The 19,876-nt window shown below is 58.7% G+C and overlaps 1 protein-coding gene across 10 annotated transcripts in view; it reads left to right on the top strand.

Moving 5' to 3' along the window:
- The first annotated feature begins 6,716 nt into the window (after positions 1-6,716).
- Positions 6,717-19,876, top strand: part of ELN (elastin) — a 31,502-nt gene continuing 18,342 nt past the window's right edge. For 4 of the 10 annotated variants that reach the window (XM_053893936.1, XM_053893934.1, XM_053893935.1 and 1 more), the window contains exons 1-9: positions 6,719-6,905; positions 12,591-12,641; positions 14,023-14,052; positions 14,540-14,572; positions 16,246-16,275; positions 18,178-18,273; positions 18,548-18,607; positions 18,691-18,759; positions 19,446-19,493. In XM_053893936.1, coding sequence (XP_053749911.1) covers positions 6,824-6,905; positions 12,591-12,641; positions 14,023-14,052; positions 14,540-14,572; positions 16,246-16,275; positions 18,178-18,273; positions 18,548-18,607; positions 18,691-18,759; positions 19,446-19,493 — 499 coding nt within the window. In that variant the 5' untranslated portion in view covers positions 6,719-6,823. Of the gene's footprint in view, positions 6,906-12,590; positions 12,642-14,022; positions 14,053-14,539; positions 14,573-16,245; positions 16,276-18,177; positions 18,274-18,547; positions 18,608-18,690; positions 18,760-19,445; positions 19,494-19,876 lie in introns of all 10 variants that reach the window. The other 6 variants (XM_053893940.1, XM_053893939.1, XM_053893937.1 and 3 more) reach the window with 3 other exon arrangements.

Genomic DNA, 19,876 nt, shown 5'->3' with positions numbered 1-19,876 from the left:
ATTTACTGCTGTCTGGCCATGTGACAGGGGCTCCGAGTTAAAATTAAAAAGATCTGAAGGAGATACAAAGAGTGCTCTTCCTGGCTGCCCGAGCTCGCAGACAGGGCTCCTAACCCCTGTGTTTATACTTGGGATAATAATATCCCCAATCGCAAATGGAGATGTGCTTTGTAAACTGTCAAGTGTCAAACAAACGAAAGGCGTGTTCTGGACTCATCCGTCCTAGGTCCCTGGGGAGGCGGGGGGGGGGGGGGGGTGTGCAGAGTCTGCCCGGCCAGCAATGTTCCCCCACAGACAGCAGCAGACGGCTCAGGAGGCGATGTGGGAACAGCACGGGGCAGAACAGCACGGCCTGTCCGGGACACCCACCCCCCAGCGCGCATCAGCCAAGGACCCAGACTGACAAATGACTCAGACACACAAACACCCAGGCCTGGGCAGAGGCGAGGCGTCGCACAGAGGCTGCTGGATCGGAGATGAGGGGCTCAGGAGCCGGGGCGTGGGGGCGGTAGGACGGGTGGAGGTGGCACTCGTGGGGAGGGGGCCTCTCCCTGGGCCTCCCTCCCCTCCCTCCAACCTCAGCCATCGGCCCTGGTTGCCTCAGTGGTGTCATGGAGCCCATCGTGCGTCTGAGCACTTGCTGTATACATGATGCTTACAGACATGAGTTTTCAACCTCAAAGGCTTACAGAGAAGACCCCTGTGTCCATAAGAGGAAACTGGGGTTTCTGGGGGTTAATTCATTAGCATCGATGTCACCACTATTGGGTATTACTCGGTGATCTGTCCAAGCTCACGTGCTTATCAGTGACGACCAGCGGGTCCCTCTGCACCTGCAGCCTGCAGCCTGAGAGAAGCAGAAACACCCTGTGCTGGAATCCCAGCCCCCTCCCCAACTTCCAGACCGCCTCTGAGAACCGCCTGTTCCTCCCTCAGGCTAATCCTGCGTGATGATCCGCACCCCCGGGTCCCCGTTTTTAACTGCAGACCCTTTATGCCCAGCAAAGTCTGACATCTGCCCCGTTGGCAGTTCCCTCCCTTTGCTGGCCCATAGTCGGAGAGGTCCCTGGCTGCCTCTGGGCAGGGACGGGCCACCAAAGGCCTTTCTCGTTTTCCAGCCAAAGTGTCAGTTCGAGGTGCTGTCTCGTGCCCCACCTGCTCTGGCTGGGTCACCAGCATGAGGCAGGACCTCTCCTCTGGGGCTGCCTGCCAAGGTTGCGCCCCAGGCCTCGCCCTCCCCATCATGCCCTGTAGCCTTTGAATAGCGGGAACCCCTCAGGCTCATCCTCACCAGTCCCCCTCGTGACCTCCACCTGCGTTGCCTAGTCCGATGGCCCTTGGCCACACATGGCTACTGAGCGCTTTAAATGCGACTAGTCTTCCAAAAAAATAAATAAATAAAACTAAATGCAACTAGTCCAAACTGAGAGATGCTCTAAATGTAACCTCCACGCCAGTTTTTTTTTTTTTTTTTAGTTGAGTGTAATTGACGTATAACATTTGTTTCAGGGGTACAACATGATAACTTGATATTTGTATATATTTGGGTTTTTTAGTGTTTATTTTATTTACTTTGAGAGACAGGGAGAGAGAGAATCCTAAGCAGGCTCCGCATTGTCAGCACAGAGGCTGACACGGAGCGCGAACTCACAAACCGCGAAATCGTGACCTGAGCCGAAATCAAGAGCCGGATGCCTAACTGGCTGAGCCACCCAGGAGCCCCCGTATTTGTATATATTGTGAAATGATCACCACAATAAGTCCGGGTAACATCCATCACCAGATATAGTTACAACCATTTTTCTTGGGATGAGAACTTTTAAGATCTGCTCTCTTAGCCATTCTCAGATATATAATACAGCATTTTTGAATGTTTATTTATTTTTGAGCAAGAGACGGACAGAGCATGATCAGGGGAGGGGCAGAGAGAGAGGGAGACACAGACTCTGAAGCAGGCTCCAGGCTCTGAGCGGTCAGCACAGAGCCTGATGCGGGACTCGAACTCACCAGCCGTGAGACCATGACGTGAGCGGAAGTCGGCCGTTTTAACGACTGAGCCACCCAGGCGTCCCTATAATATGACTTTGTTAGCTACAGTCTCCATTCTGCACGTTACAGCCACGGGGCTGATTTATCTTATAACTGTAAGTTTATACCTTTTGACCACCTTTCCCGTTCCACCCACCCTGCAACCCCCAACCCATTCCCTGTATCTGCGAGTTGGGGGTTATTTATTTATTTATTTATTTATTAGATTTCACATATAAGTGAGGTCATACAGTATTTGTCTTTCTCTGTCTGACTTATTACACTAAGCATGATACCCTCAAGGTCCATATGTTATTGTAAATGGCAGAAATTCTTTCTTATGGCCAAATAACATTCCATTGTATGTATGTATATATTTTTTTCTTTGTCCCTTCATCGTTGGTGGATACTCAGGTTGCTTCCATGTTCTAGCGATTGTAAATAATGCTTCAATGAACATGGGGTGCAGATGTCTTTTTTTTTAATTTTTTGAAATGTTTACTTATTTTTGAGAGGAAGAGAGAGAGAGAGAGAGAGAGAGAGAGAGAGAGACTCTTAAGCAGGCTCCACGCTGTCAGCACAGAGCCCGACACAGGGCTCGATCTCACGAACCACGAGATCATGACCTGATCTGAGACCAAGGGTCAGATGCCCAACCAGCTGAGCCACCCGGGCGCCCAACAGATGTCCTTTACAATTAACATCTTTGTTTCCTTCGGATACACACCCAGAAGTGGAATTGAGTTGTACACCCCAGTTTCAAGACTTAGAAAAAAAAAATAATGTAAAATATAGAGATACAGCGTATCATTAAACTCTATTTTTACTTCCTTTTTCTTCATTTTATGGGGCTATTAGAAAATCTAAAATCAGGGGCAGGTTCTGGCCTTAATGTCTGCAGCTGGGTCTCTCCGATGAGCGGGGATAGATCAGGCCGGGGGAAGGGGTGTTTCGTTCCGCCTTGTTGTGGATTCTCTCCAGAAGTGCCTACACTCGAACCCAACCTCCCAGCCAGCATTCTGTTCCCTCCCAAACCTCACTTGGGTCCATATGAGAAATCCAGGCTCCCCTGCCCGTGTAACCTTGACCTTATTTTAACCCACGGGATTAGCTGAAAGGAGCCATACCCACAGGGAGGTGGAAATGACAGACAGCAGGGGACCCAGGCAGTAGGAGGGGGCACAGCAGGGCTCGTGGGTCCCACTAACACCAAGCCGTCCCCAGGCTAGCTCTGCAGCAAATGCTCTCTCTTTCTCTATCTCTTTCTCTCCCTCTGGTTCCAGGTCCCACGCAGACAATGCATCCTATAGTCAATAGATAAAAGGACCATGTGTAGACAAGGAGAAAATAGAAACCACACCCGGACTCTGGGGGTCGGTTCACGTCAGCAGCCTCTGCCCGTATCTCCTGGAGGGCACAACTGTGCTTTTATCCCACTCTTGGACGACAGGGGAGACAGAAATGGGCCCATCCTCAAACGACCTTCAGGAACAGCCAGACCAGAGGGGGCCTAAGAGGAAGCACCAAGCCCAACCAAGAAGCCTCCCACCAAGGACCCTCAGAGAGGCTGGGGGCAGGGATGCAGAGGGCACAGACCCGCAGGGACAGAAGCTGAGACTAGCGGGCCTTGCCAACAAAGGCCCAACGTCCAGCCTTCCAGGACAAGTCTCGGAGCTAGGGTCCAGCTCTAGCGCCAGAAGGGAGGCCCGCCAAGAGGAAGGAGAGCGTCACTCGACTCTCTAGTTGAGCTGGGTCATGCAGGGCCTTGAAGGCCATACTCAGAAGTCTGGACTTTCTCCGGAAGGCGGCTGAGGGTTTCTGAGCAAAGCAATGAGAGGCTCAGAGCTGTGTGGGGCTGGCTGCTCTGGCCTTTCTAAACTGGGTGCACGTGGAAGACAGATAGAGGGGACCTGTCAGTGCCCCCCCTCCCCGCCCCGGGGTGCCCAGCAGCGAGCGGGCGGGTGAGGCTTGTCAACGTTAACAGCCAAGCCAAGCTCACCCAGGACGCAGCACACTATGCAGCCCCCTGTGGACAGTGCTACGTTCATGACCTTATTTAATCTATGCAGCTATGCGGGGAGGTGGGCACAGAGCAACTGAGGACTGCTAGGTTTCTTGAATGTATGCGTGAATGAACGAACGAATGTTGGCTAATAACTGTAACCCCCAGTCCTTACATTATGTACTAGATGCATTGGGCTAAATTGCACCGATGGGTTTGATTCTGGATCGAAGCCCCTTTCGAGGCATACGGAGCCTCGTTGGATACATTATTGGACTTGCTATAAGTGAGCACCGGATGCTAAGAAGAAGGAGGCCCCGGGTAGGGGTGACGCACAGGGCCTGGCCCTGCGGGGAGAGGTGTGGCCCAGCAGCCCCAAGTCTATCCCTGCAAGCGCCCCTCCACACCTCTCCTGGATCTCAGGCAGCAAGCACTCTCCTGCTGGCTCCAGCCTCTCTCCAGTCCTGGAATTAATAAAGACTCTGAACAGACTGCGGTTTGCAAGTCTGAAAGCCGGTTCCTGCCCACGTCACTGCCCTGAGAAGAGTGGGGCCCATCTCCTCCCCAGCACCCCCTCCCTTCCCCCTTCCCAGGAGTTGGGGGGGGCACGCAGATGCACCCCATAGACTCCCCTACCCGCGTGCTAGCTCATCCTGGGCACTGAGCCTCAAGACCCCGGCCCCGGAGCAGCCCCTACCCCCACCAGCAAAGGCTAGTTCGGGCTCCTGACCTCTTTCAGCTACCCCAAGGTATCCCCAAACAACACGCACTGGAAGTAAGAGCCTTGTACACTTACTGGGTAGACGGCTTCAAGCCAGTTCTCCTCATGCACCCACCTTCTTCCAAACTCCGGGCGCAGCTGCTGTCTGAGACCAGGGAGAGGTAGGGATGGCCCAGGGTCCCGAGGTGGCCCAGCAGACAGCCAAACCTAACAGTCACCCTAAACACAGCAGTGGGCTTGCAGCATGAGCGATACCAAGAGTAACACTAGAGTGGTGGTTCCTGCAGCAAACGAGGAGAGAGCATTTGGGATCTGGCAGGCACGGCACAGAAATATATGACCACATTTTATTTATCTTTGCAATAACCTTCCTAGGCAGGGATATTTATCACCCTCTGACGGATGACGAATCTGAAGATCTGTGAAGAGGCTACCCCAGTAGAAAGTGCTAGAGTTGGAAGTTAGCAGTAGGTTCGCCCGAGGCCAGTGCGTGGCCTTGCGAGACCTCCAGGCTGCCACAGTGCTCCTGGCTGGAGGTGGGGTCCTTTGGCTCTTTTGCTCAGAGCTGGGGTGGCCTCTCCCCCTCACTCCCCATCTGGGAACAGGGGAAAGCTCACAGAACTTGTGGCCTCGACTTTTTCCCCTCGGAGGCTCTGATGAAGGCAAGCGTCAGTTTCCCTCTTCACCCGAGCTCCCAAATTTATCCCCCACTTTCAGAGGCTGGGGCGGCATGACCTACCCCACCCCAGAAAAATCCCCGAGGTCCTCATCCTGTGTCAGGCAGGCTGGGACCACCTGAGTCCTTCTGGAAATGCTGGTCGCGGCTGTTTTGGCGCAGGGCTGCCCCCTCCTGGCCACCAGAGGAATGTCAGCCCCCCGGGCGTTCTCCTCGGGGCCTGGGGAGAACAGGCAGTCTGGGGACTCTGAGTCTGGTCTGCATGCTAACAGCGCTCAGCGTTGAGACAGATAGGGGCTGGGTGATAAAAGGGGGGCTGGGCCACCTGTCAGTGTGGGTGAGGTCCCCAACTCCCCGGTCCCCCATAGAGCACCTGGGGACCCTGCCTGAACTTCACCAGACACCATGGCCTACACAGGCCTGCGTGTGGGACTGCGACCTTGATCTGTGACGAATGGAATCCCTGTGGTGTGTCAGGATCCCCCACATGTCCCTCAGATGTCCCAGGGGACAACACCAGCATGGTCTTCGTTCCCGGGCAGCCATTCCCCTGGTGCAGCCCGTCTGCTCTCGTAGATACGGATCCCGGACCTGCGCAGCACCCCTTCCCCAGCGGCCAGGCAGGGGAGTGTGCCCTTACCCAATAAGAGTGGAGCCCTATAATGTGTCAGGGTCCTCCTTCCTTTCCCCAGATGCCCCGGGGGACAGCGATCTCACCTTCCAGGCCATTGTGCTCATAGCCCCTCAACCTCTGGAGTCCTGGGCCCCAGGCCTCGGACCCCAGACCTGCCCAACACCCCACCTCCCCAGCTTTGGGCAGGGACCGTCTCTGACCAGACCTGGGGGTGTTGAGGGGAGTCTGGAGGGCCAGGGTGGAGACAGAGGCGCGGGACAGCTGGCCTGTGTCCCCACACTGGGCCCGGGGCCCAGCCGGAGGGGCGGGGGCCTGGCCACTCGGGCCTTGGCTGGGGCCGGATTTTTGGCTGGGCTGCAGGGCCCTCCCTCCCGCTTCCTCTCCCGAGGGCTGTCCTGGCAGAGGCCCCCCTCGCACTTTCTGGCGGGAACAGGGCCAGCAGTGAGGGAACAGCTACAGAGGGAAAGCAGGAGAGAGATGAAGGAACTCTGTGTGTGTGTGTGTGTGTGTGTGTGCGCGTGAGTGTGTTTTAAGGAAAAAAGCCCACAGTCCAGTCCAGTCAGACCCAGCCTGGGAGGCTTGTGAGCCGGGCCTTTCGTAATTGCCCCCCTCCCCGCGGCCCCCTCCCCCAGGCCTCCCCCTTCTCCCGCCCTCCCGCCCGCCCTCTCTCCCTCCCTCCTTCCCTCTCAGCCGACGAGGCAGCAATTACGCTTTGGGGATAAAACGAGGCGCAGAGAGCGGGCTGGGGCATTTCTCCCCGAGATGGCGGGTCTGAGAACTGCAGCCCTGCGGCCCGGAGTCCTCCTGCTCCTGCTGTCCATCGTCCACCCCTCGCAGCCTGGAGGTAGGCCTCACCCTGCCCCCCGGGGCTCGCCGGCAGCCCGAGGGCCTCCCGGCCAGGTGGCCGGACTGACAGACCAGAGGGCGCCCTTCACCCCGCCGTCCTCCAGGGGGTCCCTCAGCCACTGGATCCTCAGAACGGCCCCTCCCGGGAGCCAGCCCGTGCAGAGAAGGAACCTGTCACACAGACACCCCGAGACTCAGGATGGTCCCAACCGTGTCCAGGTTCTGCCGCTCCGACAGGGCTGGAGACCCCCCTGCTCTGTCCTGGGAGCTCCGCCAGTGTGGGGGGTGGGGGGGGTAGGGGGGTCTGGAGCACACACTGGGGAAGGGCCAGTGGGGGGTCCCGGTGGGTCGTGGGGCACTGGCGGTTTGCACACCTGTGAACCCAGCGGGGGTGCGCACATGCCCTGAGGGCAGGGGACCTGGGTTGGAGGCCAGCTCAGCCGCGGTGAGCTGTGTGACCTCAACAGGTTCCTTGTCCCCTGGGAAGCCAGGACCCCCCTCTGAGGAAGGTCAGAGTCAAGTTGATTACGGGGCTGTGGGTTGGAAAGCCTCTGCTGTGGTCTGTCCCTGGTGAGGAGGGCTGGGACATCTGAGCATCTGTGTGTGTGTGTGTGTGTGTGTGTGTGTGTGTGTGTGTTGAGGTGAGGGTTGAAGGGTATGTGACAGTGCCTGTTAGCATGTGCAAAAGTCTGCCACCTGACAGGCATGTACACGTGGGAAATATGGTCTCCAGGTGTGGATTGTCACTGTGCATGTGACTCTGTGTGTGTGTGTGTGTGTGTGTGTGTGTGGTACAGAACACAAATGAGGATCAGGGAAGCTGGGGAAGGTATTCACCTGGCAGAGGGAGGGTGGCCAGTAGCAGAGGCTAGAGGGGACCTCGGAGCAGTCCTGTACGTGCTCTCTGTTGCAGGCCACAAGAGTGCCCTCTGTGGGGCCACTGCACACCTCGAAGGACCCTGGGAATGGCTCCCAGGGGGCCCCCGAAGGTGCTTCTGGCCACAGGAAGAGAGGAGGGCAGACACTTGAGCCATGTGGTGGGGTGGCCTGGGTGGGGTCCGCTTTCCGTGGGAGTCCTCCTCGCCTTAGGAACCAGACCCTCAGTGGGGCCGGTGTCGGGGGGCACAGGATGGAACAGGGCCAGGCCAGAGGGCCAGAGTAAGGGGCTGGGGCTGCAGGAACTGTTTCCGTGAGATTGACCGGCCAGACAGGACCCCAGAGAGCAGAGGCTTCCTGCACAGAGGTCAGCTCCCAGTCCTGGATTGGGAGGTGGGCAGGGGGGAACACGCACACCATCGGTTGGGCCCCGCAGGGGGAGCGAGACAATCCCAGAGGACCAGCCACCCCAGCGCCGAGAGCAGCAGCTCTGGGGCCTCCTGAGCCTCCTCCCGGCTCCCGCAGGTGTGGCCCCCGAACACCCGTCTCTCCAGACAGTTCCACCAGCTATGTAGTGTGGCAATTAATCCCCTCAAAAACCCTAAGAGTTGAGCCTATGACCTTCTTTTACAAATAGGGAAATGGGAGCTCAGACAGCCAAAGGCAGCTCTGAGGGGGTTAACACCGGCCAAAGGGGGTTAACACCAGCCAGTTCTCTGCCAAAGGGTGACGGGTGGATGCAGGGCACCGGGCGACGCTTGGGAAAGCCCACGCCCGAGACTGAGTCCTCTAGAGTGGGCACACCCTAGAGCAGGTGCCCTCAGTGACACTACCAAGCCTCGACCGCCCTGCTTCTTTTCTTGCACATAAGTCTCAGCTCTGGTCCACGTGGTAGACCAGCTGGGTCCCAGGAAGGAGGACGTGAATCCATGCCATCTGTTGGGGGTTTTGCCCAGGGACTACCAAAATCTAAAGAGGTCGGGGTGTGGAAAGGGGTGTGGAAAGGGCCGTACGTCTACACACACACAGAACCGCCCTCCTGGCTCTCCTGGGGAGCCCAGCTTCCCCCCGCCCTCCATTGAGAAGATATCACCCCCACGAGTTCCCCAGCCCCCAAGGAACCATATTGTCAGTGGAGGGGGCTCCCCAGAAAAACTGGTGGCAAGGGGTGTCTAGACCCACTCAGGATAGCTCCAAAGTAGCTTTGAGGACCAGCTGTCCCAAACCCCTATGCCATTTTTAAACGGAGAGAGAGAGGGAGGAATTAAATCAGACAGAGTTCTGTCTCCCAGGACCCAGAAATAATATCAGCCTTTTCTTTTTCTGATTTCGGAACTAAGGATGATTTAGTACAGGGCTTGTCAGCCCCTGGCTGAATATTAGACTTAACTGGGGAACTTTAAACAATTCGAATGCCAGGGTCCCACCCAAGAATTCCTGCTTTCTTTGGTCTGAGGAGGAAACTGGACGTGGAGGTTTTGTAAAAACTGTCCAGGTAACTCCGATGAGCCTCTGGGGCCAAGGACCTCCGGCTGAGCTACTCCTGCTCTCCGCATTTGCTGGGGCCAAGGCAGGAGGTCAGACGTGCCCAGGGAAGGGAGGGGACAGAGTCCCACACTAGAGGACGGATTGTTTTTGAAAAGCCCTTGGCAGGCTTTCTCCACGCAAACAATAAACAGCTTCGTGCGGACTGATCCGCTCCCCTGCCAGCCCCCTGGACTTGGGCTTGGCAGAGCCCCTTGCCAAGGCCTGCTGGCCCCATGCTCATTCCGGAACAGCCTTCTCCACATCTCTGAACCTGAAGCCCCAGGGGCCCAGGCAGAAGGCCCTGCGTGTGACTGGGGTCAGCTGTGGGTCCCGGGCCAGGCGCCTCATCTCCCTGGCGCTTGATTTCCCTGGCTGTAAAACGAGGGAAAACATTCCTGCTGCATTTATCTCCTAGGCACAGTGGGAGGCGTCAGCCACGGAACATCTGCAAACATCAAATAAGGGCACTGTGGGGATGCGAATTGCTAAAACGATAGATCTTCGTGTTCGGACGCACTTATTCGGGCTGATTGACTTTTATAATCAGTGCCCGGTTTTAAGGTTTAACTTTCCCTCTCGCTACTCACCCCCACGTTCTGTCTCCTGGGCACAGCAGGGGTGAGTGATGGAGGAAGCAGCTAGGAACGGGGCGGGGGAAGGCCCGGAAGAGTCCCAGGAAATCCAGGAAGGCTTCATAGCAGAAGAGGCCTTTGAGTTAGACCTTGAAAGAAAGGTCAGTGTTTGAGGGGCTGACTGTGGATGAGAGATGAGCCTGGGCCCAGGGTGCCCTGAGAGGCAGAATTGGAGAGACGGAGGGGCAAATCCTATCTCAGCAGAAAGAAGACCTCTCTGCAGGTAGGGCTGACGGTGTCGGGAGGGGGTGACTTTCCTGTCACTGGAGGCGTGTGAGCAGAAGCCCGGGAGGCGGGGGAGGGAGGGATGTTTGCGGAAGGAGTTTCCACCCAGGCCAAGAAGACTGTTACGATCTCGGAGAGTCTAGGATCCGGATTCTAAGACGCAAGAGACAAGTTCCACCCTGGGCTAGCCCGCGAAACAAGCCAAACCCACATAAAACAAGACAAGCATATGCTCCAAGCCAGCTGCTTTGGGCCAGCTGAGCAGTGAGAGCCACAGGCCCAGAGAAGGCAGGAAGGGAAGAATTTGAGCTCAGTCTTGGAGGAAGGGCAGGACTGGGGAGCAGAGAGGCATCCTGGCAGGAGGATGCGCTCTCGCCAAGGAGGTAAGAAGGAGGGTGACCAGCTGGAGCACGAAATGAGGCCACTGCCTTTTTGAAGGCCCCTGACCGACTCCTGTCGTCATCTGTTCTCACCTCCCCTGCACTTGCCCGGAGCGGGCAGGGCGGGGATCCTTCGCACCCCCCTGAACCTTCTCTATTTCCTCAGCTCAAAATGACGGTCCAAATCTCTAGCCCCTTCCAGGCCGTCGTGGTCCAGGCACAGAGCTTGGCGCTGTTGGGATCTGAATCCTGGGGGTGGGGGACGGGGGAGAACTGGGGAGGGCCAGGAGGGCTGCAGGGAGACGGGCAGGTGCTGGGGAGAGAGGAGGCAGAGGATGGGAGGGGGAGCAGATCCTGGGCAGAGGAAGTAGGGGTTCAGCCGGGACGAGGTAGGGAGGCTCCCGGGCTGGTTGGGGATGGAATAGGCTGGACTGAAACCCACAGGCAGCATCCTCCCCTCAACCTAATTCCCCCATGCTTTATTAAATACCTACTGCATACCTGGCCACAGGCCAGGTACGGTGCAGCAAAGCAGAGACAAAGGCTGACCATCTTTTCCTTTTTTTTTTTTTTTTTTTTGCAATTACTGTAGCCCAGAGCCAGGGCAGGACACGTCTCTTATTTGAACCACTTGACATTTGACAATTTGACAATTTGCAACAGCCTTGCAGGGCAGAGGTTATCAGCCCCTCATTTCTTTAAAGGAAACTCGGGCTCAGAGGGGTTAAGTGACTGGCCCAAGGGCACACAGACGGGAAGCAGTGGCACAGCCCGAGGCCAGATGGGTCTGTGCCGAGCCACGTGCTCTGTCCGCCACCCCCCACCCCCACGCTGCTCCTGCCCTCTGTCCTGGAGCTGGAGCGCAAAGAGGTAGGGAGAGAGGCACGGTCAGGAGGGAGAGACAAGGAGAGAAAGGGGAGGAGGGGGAGGGGTGTGGCTCTGGGGCTTCGGCACCTATGACCATGACAGTCTGGCATTCCCCACCCTGCTGGGCTGTCGCTGGGGGTGACGGGGCTGCGGGGCCAACAAGCCCCGTGTGCAGCATCGTCAGGCCACAGAGGCCAGACATCTGCCGTGAGGCCTCTGGACACAACGTCCCCCGACCCCGCCCGTGCCCCTTTCAGCAGGGTGGTGCCGGGGCCCCGGCTGGGGGATCGGCCAGGCAGCTCACGAAGCTGAGGCCACTGTGGTGGTGGAGTCAGGGCCCGGTCTGCCCCGGGATCGTCTGTTGCCATGACCACGCTCGGGCCTGGTCTGGGGCCCAGAGCCACGGCGTTCCCCAGCGAGAGCTTCGCGGGTCCGTGGGGAGTGAACTCGTGATCTTGGCCGGGCAGACAGCCCCTGGCCTGGCCGGTGAATTAACTTTTCCTTAGGAAACTATTCACTTTGCTCATTCATGGTGTCCCCCTCTGGGCCCCGGCGCCTCCCAAGACAGCCCGGTGTCAGACGGCCAGAACCCCACCCAGCCGTCGCTGCCCAGTGGCTGAGGACGCTGACCTCACGCCATCCTATCAGTGTGGGAATGGCTGCCTTTTTGCTAGCAGCAGCCACATCTCCTTAGGGCTCACTGTCGTAGCCCAGCCTGCCCTCCCACAGCTCTGGGCCCTGCTCAAGATGCTTACGGCTGGAGAGGGTTGACCGCCCAGCAGAAGGCGGACAGCCCCCCGCCCCGGGCCGGACCCTCTCTGGGGGCGGAGGGGAGAAGAAGCAGGTGACCCCGTGCAAAACACCGTGCTCAGAGGGAAGGCCTGGCTTTAAGCCCAGACGCCACTCTTCCCAGCTGTGTGTCCCTGGGCGCACCTCTTAACCTCTCTGAGCCCGATTTCACATCTGTTGAAATGAAAATCGTAATCTCTGCCCTTCCAACCTCCCGGGGGCCATTCTGAGAAGCATGAATGAGAAAATGCTTTGTAAACATAAATTGCTTCGGCCAGCATATCTTTCTTTGTAGATGTGCAACATCATCATTATCATCTGCATTATTATTGTTACTGTGTTTTCATTGGTTCTGGCTGATGGAGGGTTCTACCTACTCACTTCCAGGGGTCCCAGGGGCTGTTCCCGGAGGAGTTCCCGGAGGCGTCTTCTACCCAGGTAACGTACAGGAGACTTCCGTGCGCTCGGGGAAGGCAAGGTCCTGATTAGTTCGTAAGAAACGCACGGTGTGACAATGTGGAAGGGGAGACATTGGCACGCCTAGCAAAGTGGACCCACAAGCCCCTCCTACTTTTTTTTTTTTAAAGAGGTTTATACTTTTTTTTTTTTTTTTTAATTTTTTAACGTTTATTTATTTTGGGGACAGAGAGAGACAGAGCATGAACGGGGGAGGGGCAGAGAGAGAGGGAGACACAGAATCGGAAGCAGGCTCCAGGCTCCGAGCCGTCAGCCCAGAGCCCGACGCGGGGCTCGAACTCACGGACCGCGAGATCGTGACCTGAGCTGAAGTCGGACGTCCAACCGACTGAGCCACCCAGGCGCCCCCCCCTCCTACTTTCAAAAGCAGTCTGCATGACACTTTCACAAGCACTCAGAGCATAAATTTTCTGAAAGTTGAAAGACGATGCTTGCGAGGCTGTAGGAAAGTGGGCGCCTTCAGGCACCCCTGCCTTTCAAACCCTTAACCCCCGTCTTGGGAATCCACGCAAGGGAAATAACTGAAAAGCAGCGAGAGATCCCGAAGAAGGTCCATCGGAGGGTTATTTGCAAAGACGTAAAACCATAAGCCCACCTGACTGAAGGGAGTGATCAAGGACACTCTGAAATAACACCCAGCTACTCAAAAGTATGAGTGCGCTACCTGCACAACCGTACGGCGAAATGTTCTTCAAGTGCAAACAACAGAAAAGCAGCGTTGGAGACTGGGAACGCCCCCAAAAGATAATGAGCAGAATGTGTTGCAGCTGTGGCATGGGGTGGGGGGGGTGAGGGGGCGCGTTTTCTTTTAATTTGGAAAAAGGCATCATGCTTTAAAGTAGATTGAAAAACCGAAGGTAATGCTTTCAATACTGAAAAAGCAATTTGAGAGGCGCTTCTGGGAGGTGCACGCCTGGAGGTGTAGGAAGAGAGGTGCCCGGAAAGGATGGGGAAGCCCAGTACCCTTCCCCCACACCTTGCCCTCTTCCATCTCGCTGTTCCTGGGTTACGTCCTTTTATAATAAACTAGAGATCTAGTGGGGAAAAAAAAAAAAAAGGCAGTTGAGTGCTCAGAACTGCTATGAAGGTGAGGGCAGCCGCGGACACTCCCAGACACTGGCGGGCACCAGGCTGTTGGCCCAGTGGGGAACTGAGGCTCACGGAGCTTAAGGCTGGCCCGCCATCGTGTGGCTAGGCAGCAAGGGACTTGACTGTGGGTCAGTGGGCAGCTTTCTGGCTGGCTAAAAAGAGAGCACTCCATGAGTGAGAATGCCGTTGGCATTCTGATGGTTCGTTCTGTCTCTCTCTCTCTCTCTCTCTCTCTCTCCCCCTCTCAATGCAGGGGCTGGTCTCGGAGGTCTGGGAGGAGGAGGTAAGCTCAGAAACCAAACTTGGTTCTCACTGATGGGGTCTGGCTGTGACTCTGGCCCAACCGGGTCCCCAGGCCCCAGAACCCCAGAAGGCCTCAGCATCAAGGGCCCCTCAGTTTATGGACGGAGTGTCCAGTGTTGGGAGAGAGAGCCCACCAGCCTCCCGGGCCCCCCCCCGCTGCCCTCTTCCCTGGTTCTTTTGATCTTCCGTAACACCCCTGCAAGGCCTACCGGGTGGGTATCACCTTTCCCTTCTGGGGCTGAGAAACTGAGTCTGAGAGAGGGTACGCCATGAATCCGGTGAGCTTCCTACCCACACATCCAGACACCGGGCTCCCAGCAGCTCCCTGTCCAAAGGGTGGGGGGACCATCCCCTGGCAGCCCTTCTAGAACCCGGGGAGTGAGAAGCCCCAGTGCCCCGGGGAAGATAAACAGTAGATAAATGGTGGCGTGGGGCTCTCTATACATTATCACCTCTTCCCTCTGCAGCTCTGGGGCCAGGAGGCAAACCACCCAAGCCAGGTAAGACCCGAGGCCTTGGGGCATGGCGAGAGGGCTGGGAGCACGGGAGGGGAGGGCCCACAGAGTGGTGGACCCAGTGAGGCGGGAGGGAGATAAGCAGGCTGGGGCCAGACCCCCGGGGCTTCTAAGGAGCAGGCGGCTGGCGGCCGCTCCAGGTCTCCCCCGTGTGAGGAGTGCCTCGCATCTACCCGGCAAAACGCCTGTGTGCCCAGCTGCCTGGAGAGTCCCCTCGGCACAGGGTCTCAGAAACAGCCCCAGGGGCAAAGGTAGGGACTGATGTTCCCTGGGCCACCAAGCCTGTGAATGTCAGTCTGGCGCTCAGATACAAATGGTAGGCTCCAGACTCCATCTGGATGGTCCCCTGACCCCAGACGGAGCTTTCTCTAACGCCAGGCCAAGACCCTAGACATTTCTGACCTCCGTGACAATCGGAGTCCTTATCTGACCACAGGCTGAACCCTGACCCGAGACCGAGGTCTGGGCTTAACCCCAGACCGAACCCCGACCCTAAGCCCCAGATGAGCTCCCTTCCCGACCAGGCCCCTTCCGGCGGTGTCTAGACCTTGGAGGTTTCCAGTAAGAGGATCTGGTCGGATCTGTCCAGGCCTTGCCCGGGGGGCCCGGATCTGCCACCGAGGTCCACCGTCAGCTCAAACAATACACCCCCAGGAAAGGGGGAGGGAGGGTCCCTCCGGGAAGCCCTTAGACAAGGAGCAGGTGGAGGAAGCGGTGTCTCGGTCCAGATTTGTGGCGCCGTCGGCATGAGATTCTCCACATGTGGCCTTGGCGCCCCCGGCTCCGCGTCTCCCTGGCTCTGAAGCCGGAGGCTCCGGGACAGTTTGGATGTCCAACGACTCTTACGAAATCCTGATGCTCAATGATCCAAGTGCAAATGAATCTACGGGACCCAGATCCCTCTTCCCTGCAAGCCCATCTGGGTTGTGAAATTCCAGGGCCGGGCCAGGCGAGAGAGAGGCAGGACAGCAGGAATCTTGGGCAAGGGGTGTCCTGGGGTCTGGAAGGGTCTGCGAGTCCGGGAGACTTTGTGCTTCGCTGCTTATCCGGCCAGAACCCGTGTCCTGTCTCCCTTGGAGGGGCGACCCTCACAGGGTCTCCGGTGGCAGAGAGGACACAAAGGCGTGGACGCAGGACTTGGCTCAGCCCGGAAAACCCAAGCAGTGGGGGTCGTGACAGCAAAGCTGGAGGGGCATGGGGGATGGGCTGACCCCAGTGTCAGCACGACCAGAGGGAAGACAGGGAGGGCTGCATACAGGGTCCCATAATGGATGGGCGCTGGAGTGAGGCATGGATGAGACTTAGTGGGGACTCTGAAAGAACTTCCAGCTCAGGGCAAAGGAGTAAGACCAAAAGGGGAGTCAGGATATCTCCCTCTGACGAGAAGGGGCTGGGGGACACCCACTGGGTGCCCCGGCAGGTTGCACACACTAGGTGCTTTCTGCTCACCAGCCCACTGGCCCCAGGAAGGTCGGGGACACACTGGCCATTCTATAGTCTCCGAGAGGTGAGGTGACTTGCTTCCTCACACACAGAGTAGGTGGGGGCAGCAGAGTTTGAGGCCGGGGCTCTTGGACTCTGGAAGAGACGGGGTTGGGCCGGCCAGGCCCCTTGGCTGCCGGCTACCGTCAGCTCCTCACCAATTTCCTCCTTTCCAGGGGCCGGACTCCTGGGGGCGTTTGGACCAGGTGAGTCTACAGAAGGAGGGCCAGCAGGGGTGGGGCTGGTCGTGCTGAGGTGGCCCTGGGATCAGGCAGCTGGCGGGGGAGCCTGGGAAAAGGACAGATGGCTGCCCAGAGGTTGCCAGGCCACCCTCACAGGCCCCAGCTCCTTCCCACTTCCTGTTGGGTCCCCCCATCTTCTCTTCCCAGCCCTTCTGTGGTCAGGAAAAGCCTGAGCGTGTTCCCTGCCCTATTGGAGCTCAGGAAACGGGCCCAGCTTGAGAGAGGCCCCTGACAGACCTGGGGAGGGGCAGGGCCTGCAGTCCTGGGAAGTGAACCCAGAACACCCCAGGCCTGCCCTGACCCACACCGCACCTGCCCGGAAGGGAGAGGGGCCGCAGTTAGAGACCCACCTTACAGAGGGGCCGGCTGCGTCTCAGGCACGGTCAGCTCACACAAGGAGGAGATGGGGGAAAGGGGAGACCACACCCCATGAAAGCCAGGTAGACCCTCCGGGGCTCAGCAGCCCCCCATGTCTGGGGTCTGTCCCCAGAGAAGGCTGCCCCTGGGCTCAGGATAGCCAAGACTGGAGCTTGCAGGAAAGATTCTCACAGAATTGGAAACAAACCTGGCACGGTTGTGAACTCCAACCTGATTGCCCATCGGTCCTGGCCAAAGCCATGGAATGTCTCCTGGAGGGGGAGAAGGACCAATTGGGCCCAGATGTGGGAAGGAGAGAGCCAAAGGGACCCATTCGGCTTCTCATAAACATTTTAGCATCCGTCTACAAGCAAGGAGGCTCCTGGACAGCAGGGGCGGCTGGATGGACAGATATACAGATGGTGGGAGACAGAAGGGGTTCCAGATACAGGGCAGGAAGATTGGGCTGAGCCAGGGGACTCCCTGCAAGGAAGCAGTACAGGCCTGGGGTCGGGGGCTGATGGTAGGAACAGAGCAGGGCCTGGCCCGGGTGGGGTCCTGCTGGCAGACTGCTCAGCCCCAGCCCCCCCCCCTCCGGCCCAAAAGCCCTGCTGGGCGCCCCTTTATCTGGCAGGCCTTTTAGGGGAAGCACGGTGTGGCTTAGGGGTGTTATGGGGGGTCAGTACAATCGTGCCTACATGGCACATAGTAGCTGGTCACTGAATGGTAGCTGCCATTTTATCAGGATCGGTCCCCAAGTCCCAACACTTGGTACTTGCCATGGGGGACCTGTCATAAGCCCTGCTTGGGTCCAGCTTAGGGGCCTGAGCGCCCCACACTGACCACAGCACTGCCTGGTTCCCAATCACCCTCCACGAGACCCTTCCCACGCCGGGCCCGGGAATGCCCGCACACCAGCCTCTCCTCTCCTCACCTCGCTCTGTCTCCTTCTCCCCCTGCAAGGGCTGGTGGGCTTGCGGGAGCTGGCCCCCGGGGCAGGTGAGCGTTGACATCCAGGCAATGTGCGCATCTGGGGGCCAGAGCCAAGCCCAGGGCGTCTGTTCGGCGTGGAGGGCCGTTGGGGTCCAGGGACGCAGGCCAGGCCTATCCTGGGTGCTAGCATGAGGGGGGAGGGTGAGACCACCTGTGCTGAGCGTCTGTCCAGGGCACGAGTGGGTCACAGCTGGGTGCTGGGTGAGAGCAGGACAGAAGCCCCAGGGGCCAATGGAGCCCAGAGGAGTCGTTCAACTCGGAAGGGCTCCAGGAAGGCTTTCTGGAGGAGGGGAGGATGGCGGTTTGACCCAAAAAGATCCCCATAATTTCGCAAGGCTGAGCAGAGCAGCCTGGGCATATCTTGTTCTCCGACGCCGAACCTGGTCCTGGCCCAGGGGCCACCGCTTGGCGTGAAAGTCCTGCAGAGAGCAGAAAACCGCCTCAAATGTGCCTCCCAGGAGGGACAGGGCCCGGTGCGCTGGGGCTCAGGGCCTCACCAGGTCCTCCCCTCGGCAGGGCTCGGGGCCTTTCCTGCAGGCACCTACCCGGGGGCTCTGGTGCCCGGCGGAGTGGCAGGAGCTGCCGCGGCCTATAAAGCAGCTGCCAAGGCTGGTGAGTGTCACTCCTGGGGACGCGCCTCAGGCCCTGTGGCCTCTGTGGGCTCACAAGTTTGCAAAGCACCTTTCCTGGAAGGCAGGCGGGAGGGCGGAATTCTCACCTCCAATCCACTGGGGCTCGGGGAGGCAGCCGGCTGTGCCCAAGGCCCCAAGTGAGGCGGAGGCAGGGCCAGACCGTAATGGGGGGCGTTCCGCTGGCAGCCCGGGGCCCTCCCGCGTCCCACTATTCCTTGCATGACCCCTTGCCTCCCCCTGTCCCGGCTCCGTAGGCGCTGGGCTTGGCGGCGTCGGTGGCATCGGCGGGGTCGGCGGCTTAGGAGTGTCTACAGGTATGGCGGTGAGCCCTGAGTCGGCCAGGTGAGGGCCGCAGGCCTGGGGGGAGCCCACTGTGATGTGGCCCCTCCCATGCCAGGTGCAGTGGTGCCTCAGCCCGGAGCCGGAGTCGGAGTCGGAGTCGGAGGGAAGCCTGGGAAAGTGCCCGGTCAGTGTGCTGTCCCCGGGGCTGTCCCTGGGGGGGCAGAGGGCGGGGAGGGCAGAGGCCCCCACCTGCACACCGCACAGGAAGGGCCGCAGTAGGTGGGGAAACCAGCTAGGCCCGCGTCTGGTGCCTCGTCCGAAACCTGGGAGACGGGCCCTGGCCCGCCTTCCGGGCCGTTCTTCCAGCTCTTGGAGCAGGAGACCTCAGAGACAGGCTCTGTGGCAGGCATTCAGATGACAGCTGGGGCACCGGGGCTCAGGAGGGACAGTCAGCTCAGAAGGGCCTGTCACGGCAGAGCAGGGCTGAGCCCCAGGCACTCGGACTCCCCATCTGGTGCTCGTTCCTCTGCCCCAAGCCCTTGAGGAAGTGACTTCAGGTTGAACAAAAGGCTGCCTGAGTCCACACAGCAGGGAGGGAACATCTGGAAGCTGTTAGCCCGGAGGTGGGCTGAGCCGGCCGTGTAAACAGGCTCCAGGAGACAAGATGAATCCACACGCAGAAGGGTTTGCGGATGATTTCCGAAACTCGTGGGAGAGCTGCGGCCACTGCACATGTGTCCCTGGCTATGCCCTCTGGGCCCTGGGAGGCTGGTCCCGGAGCCCCGGAGCCGCTTGGGAGAGAAGGAGCGGGGAGGGGTCCCCAGAGGCCAGGCTGCTGCTCATGGCCCAAACCTTCCCTTCTGGCCGCAGGTGTGGGCCTGCCAGGTGTCTACCCAGGTGGAGTGCTCCCAGGCACAGGTGAGGGCAAGACGAAGAAAGGGACCCTAGAGCAAGGAGAGCAGCCTCTGGCAGCCTCCCAGGTGGCCCGTCACCTCCCCACAAGCCAGGGCCACCAGCTGGGCCCGGACCAGCCCTGTCTCCCTAAGCGTCAAAGCTCAGGCCTGGCCATCTTTCCCCACAAAGTCTGGTCAGCGTCACACACACCCCCCCCACCCCACCCCAAACCCTGACCCTCGGCCCAAACCCAGACCCTCGTCACGGCCCGAGAAGGGCCCCCCGAGGACACACCAAGTCCCAGTGTGGCCAGCTGTTTCCCAAAAGCTGTGAGTCACCAGGGGGCCCGCCCAGCACATCCGCCCCGCCGGAGACCCCTCAGAGCTGCCCTCTCGCCCTCCTTTCCC

The sequence above is a fragment of the Panthera pardus genome, unplaced genomic scaffold (genome assembly GCF_024362965.1).
Source record: "Panthera pardus isolate Hobbes unplaced genomic scaffold, ASM2436296v1 HiC_scaffold_4, whole genome shotgun sequence".
NCBI lineage: Eukaryota > Metazoa > Chordata > Mammalia > Carnivora > Felidae > Panthera > Panthera pardus.
Note: the sequence above shows the minus strand (reverse complement) of the source record. Positions and strands in the feature narration are given on the sequence as shown.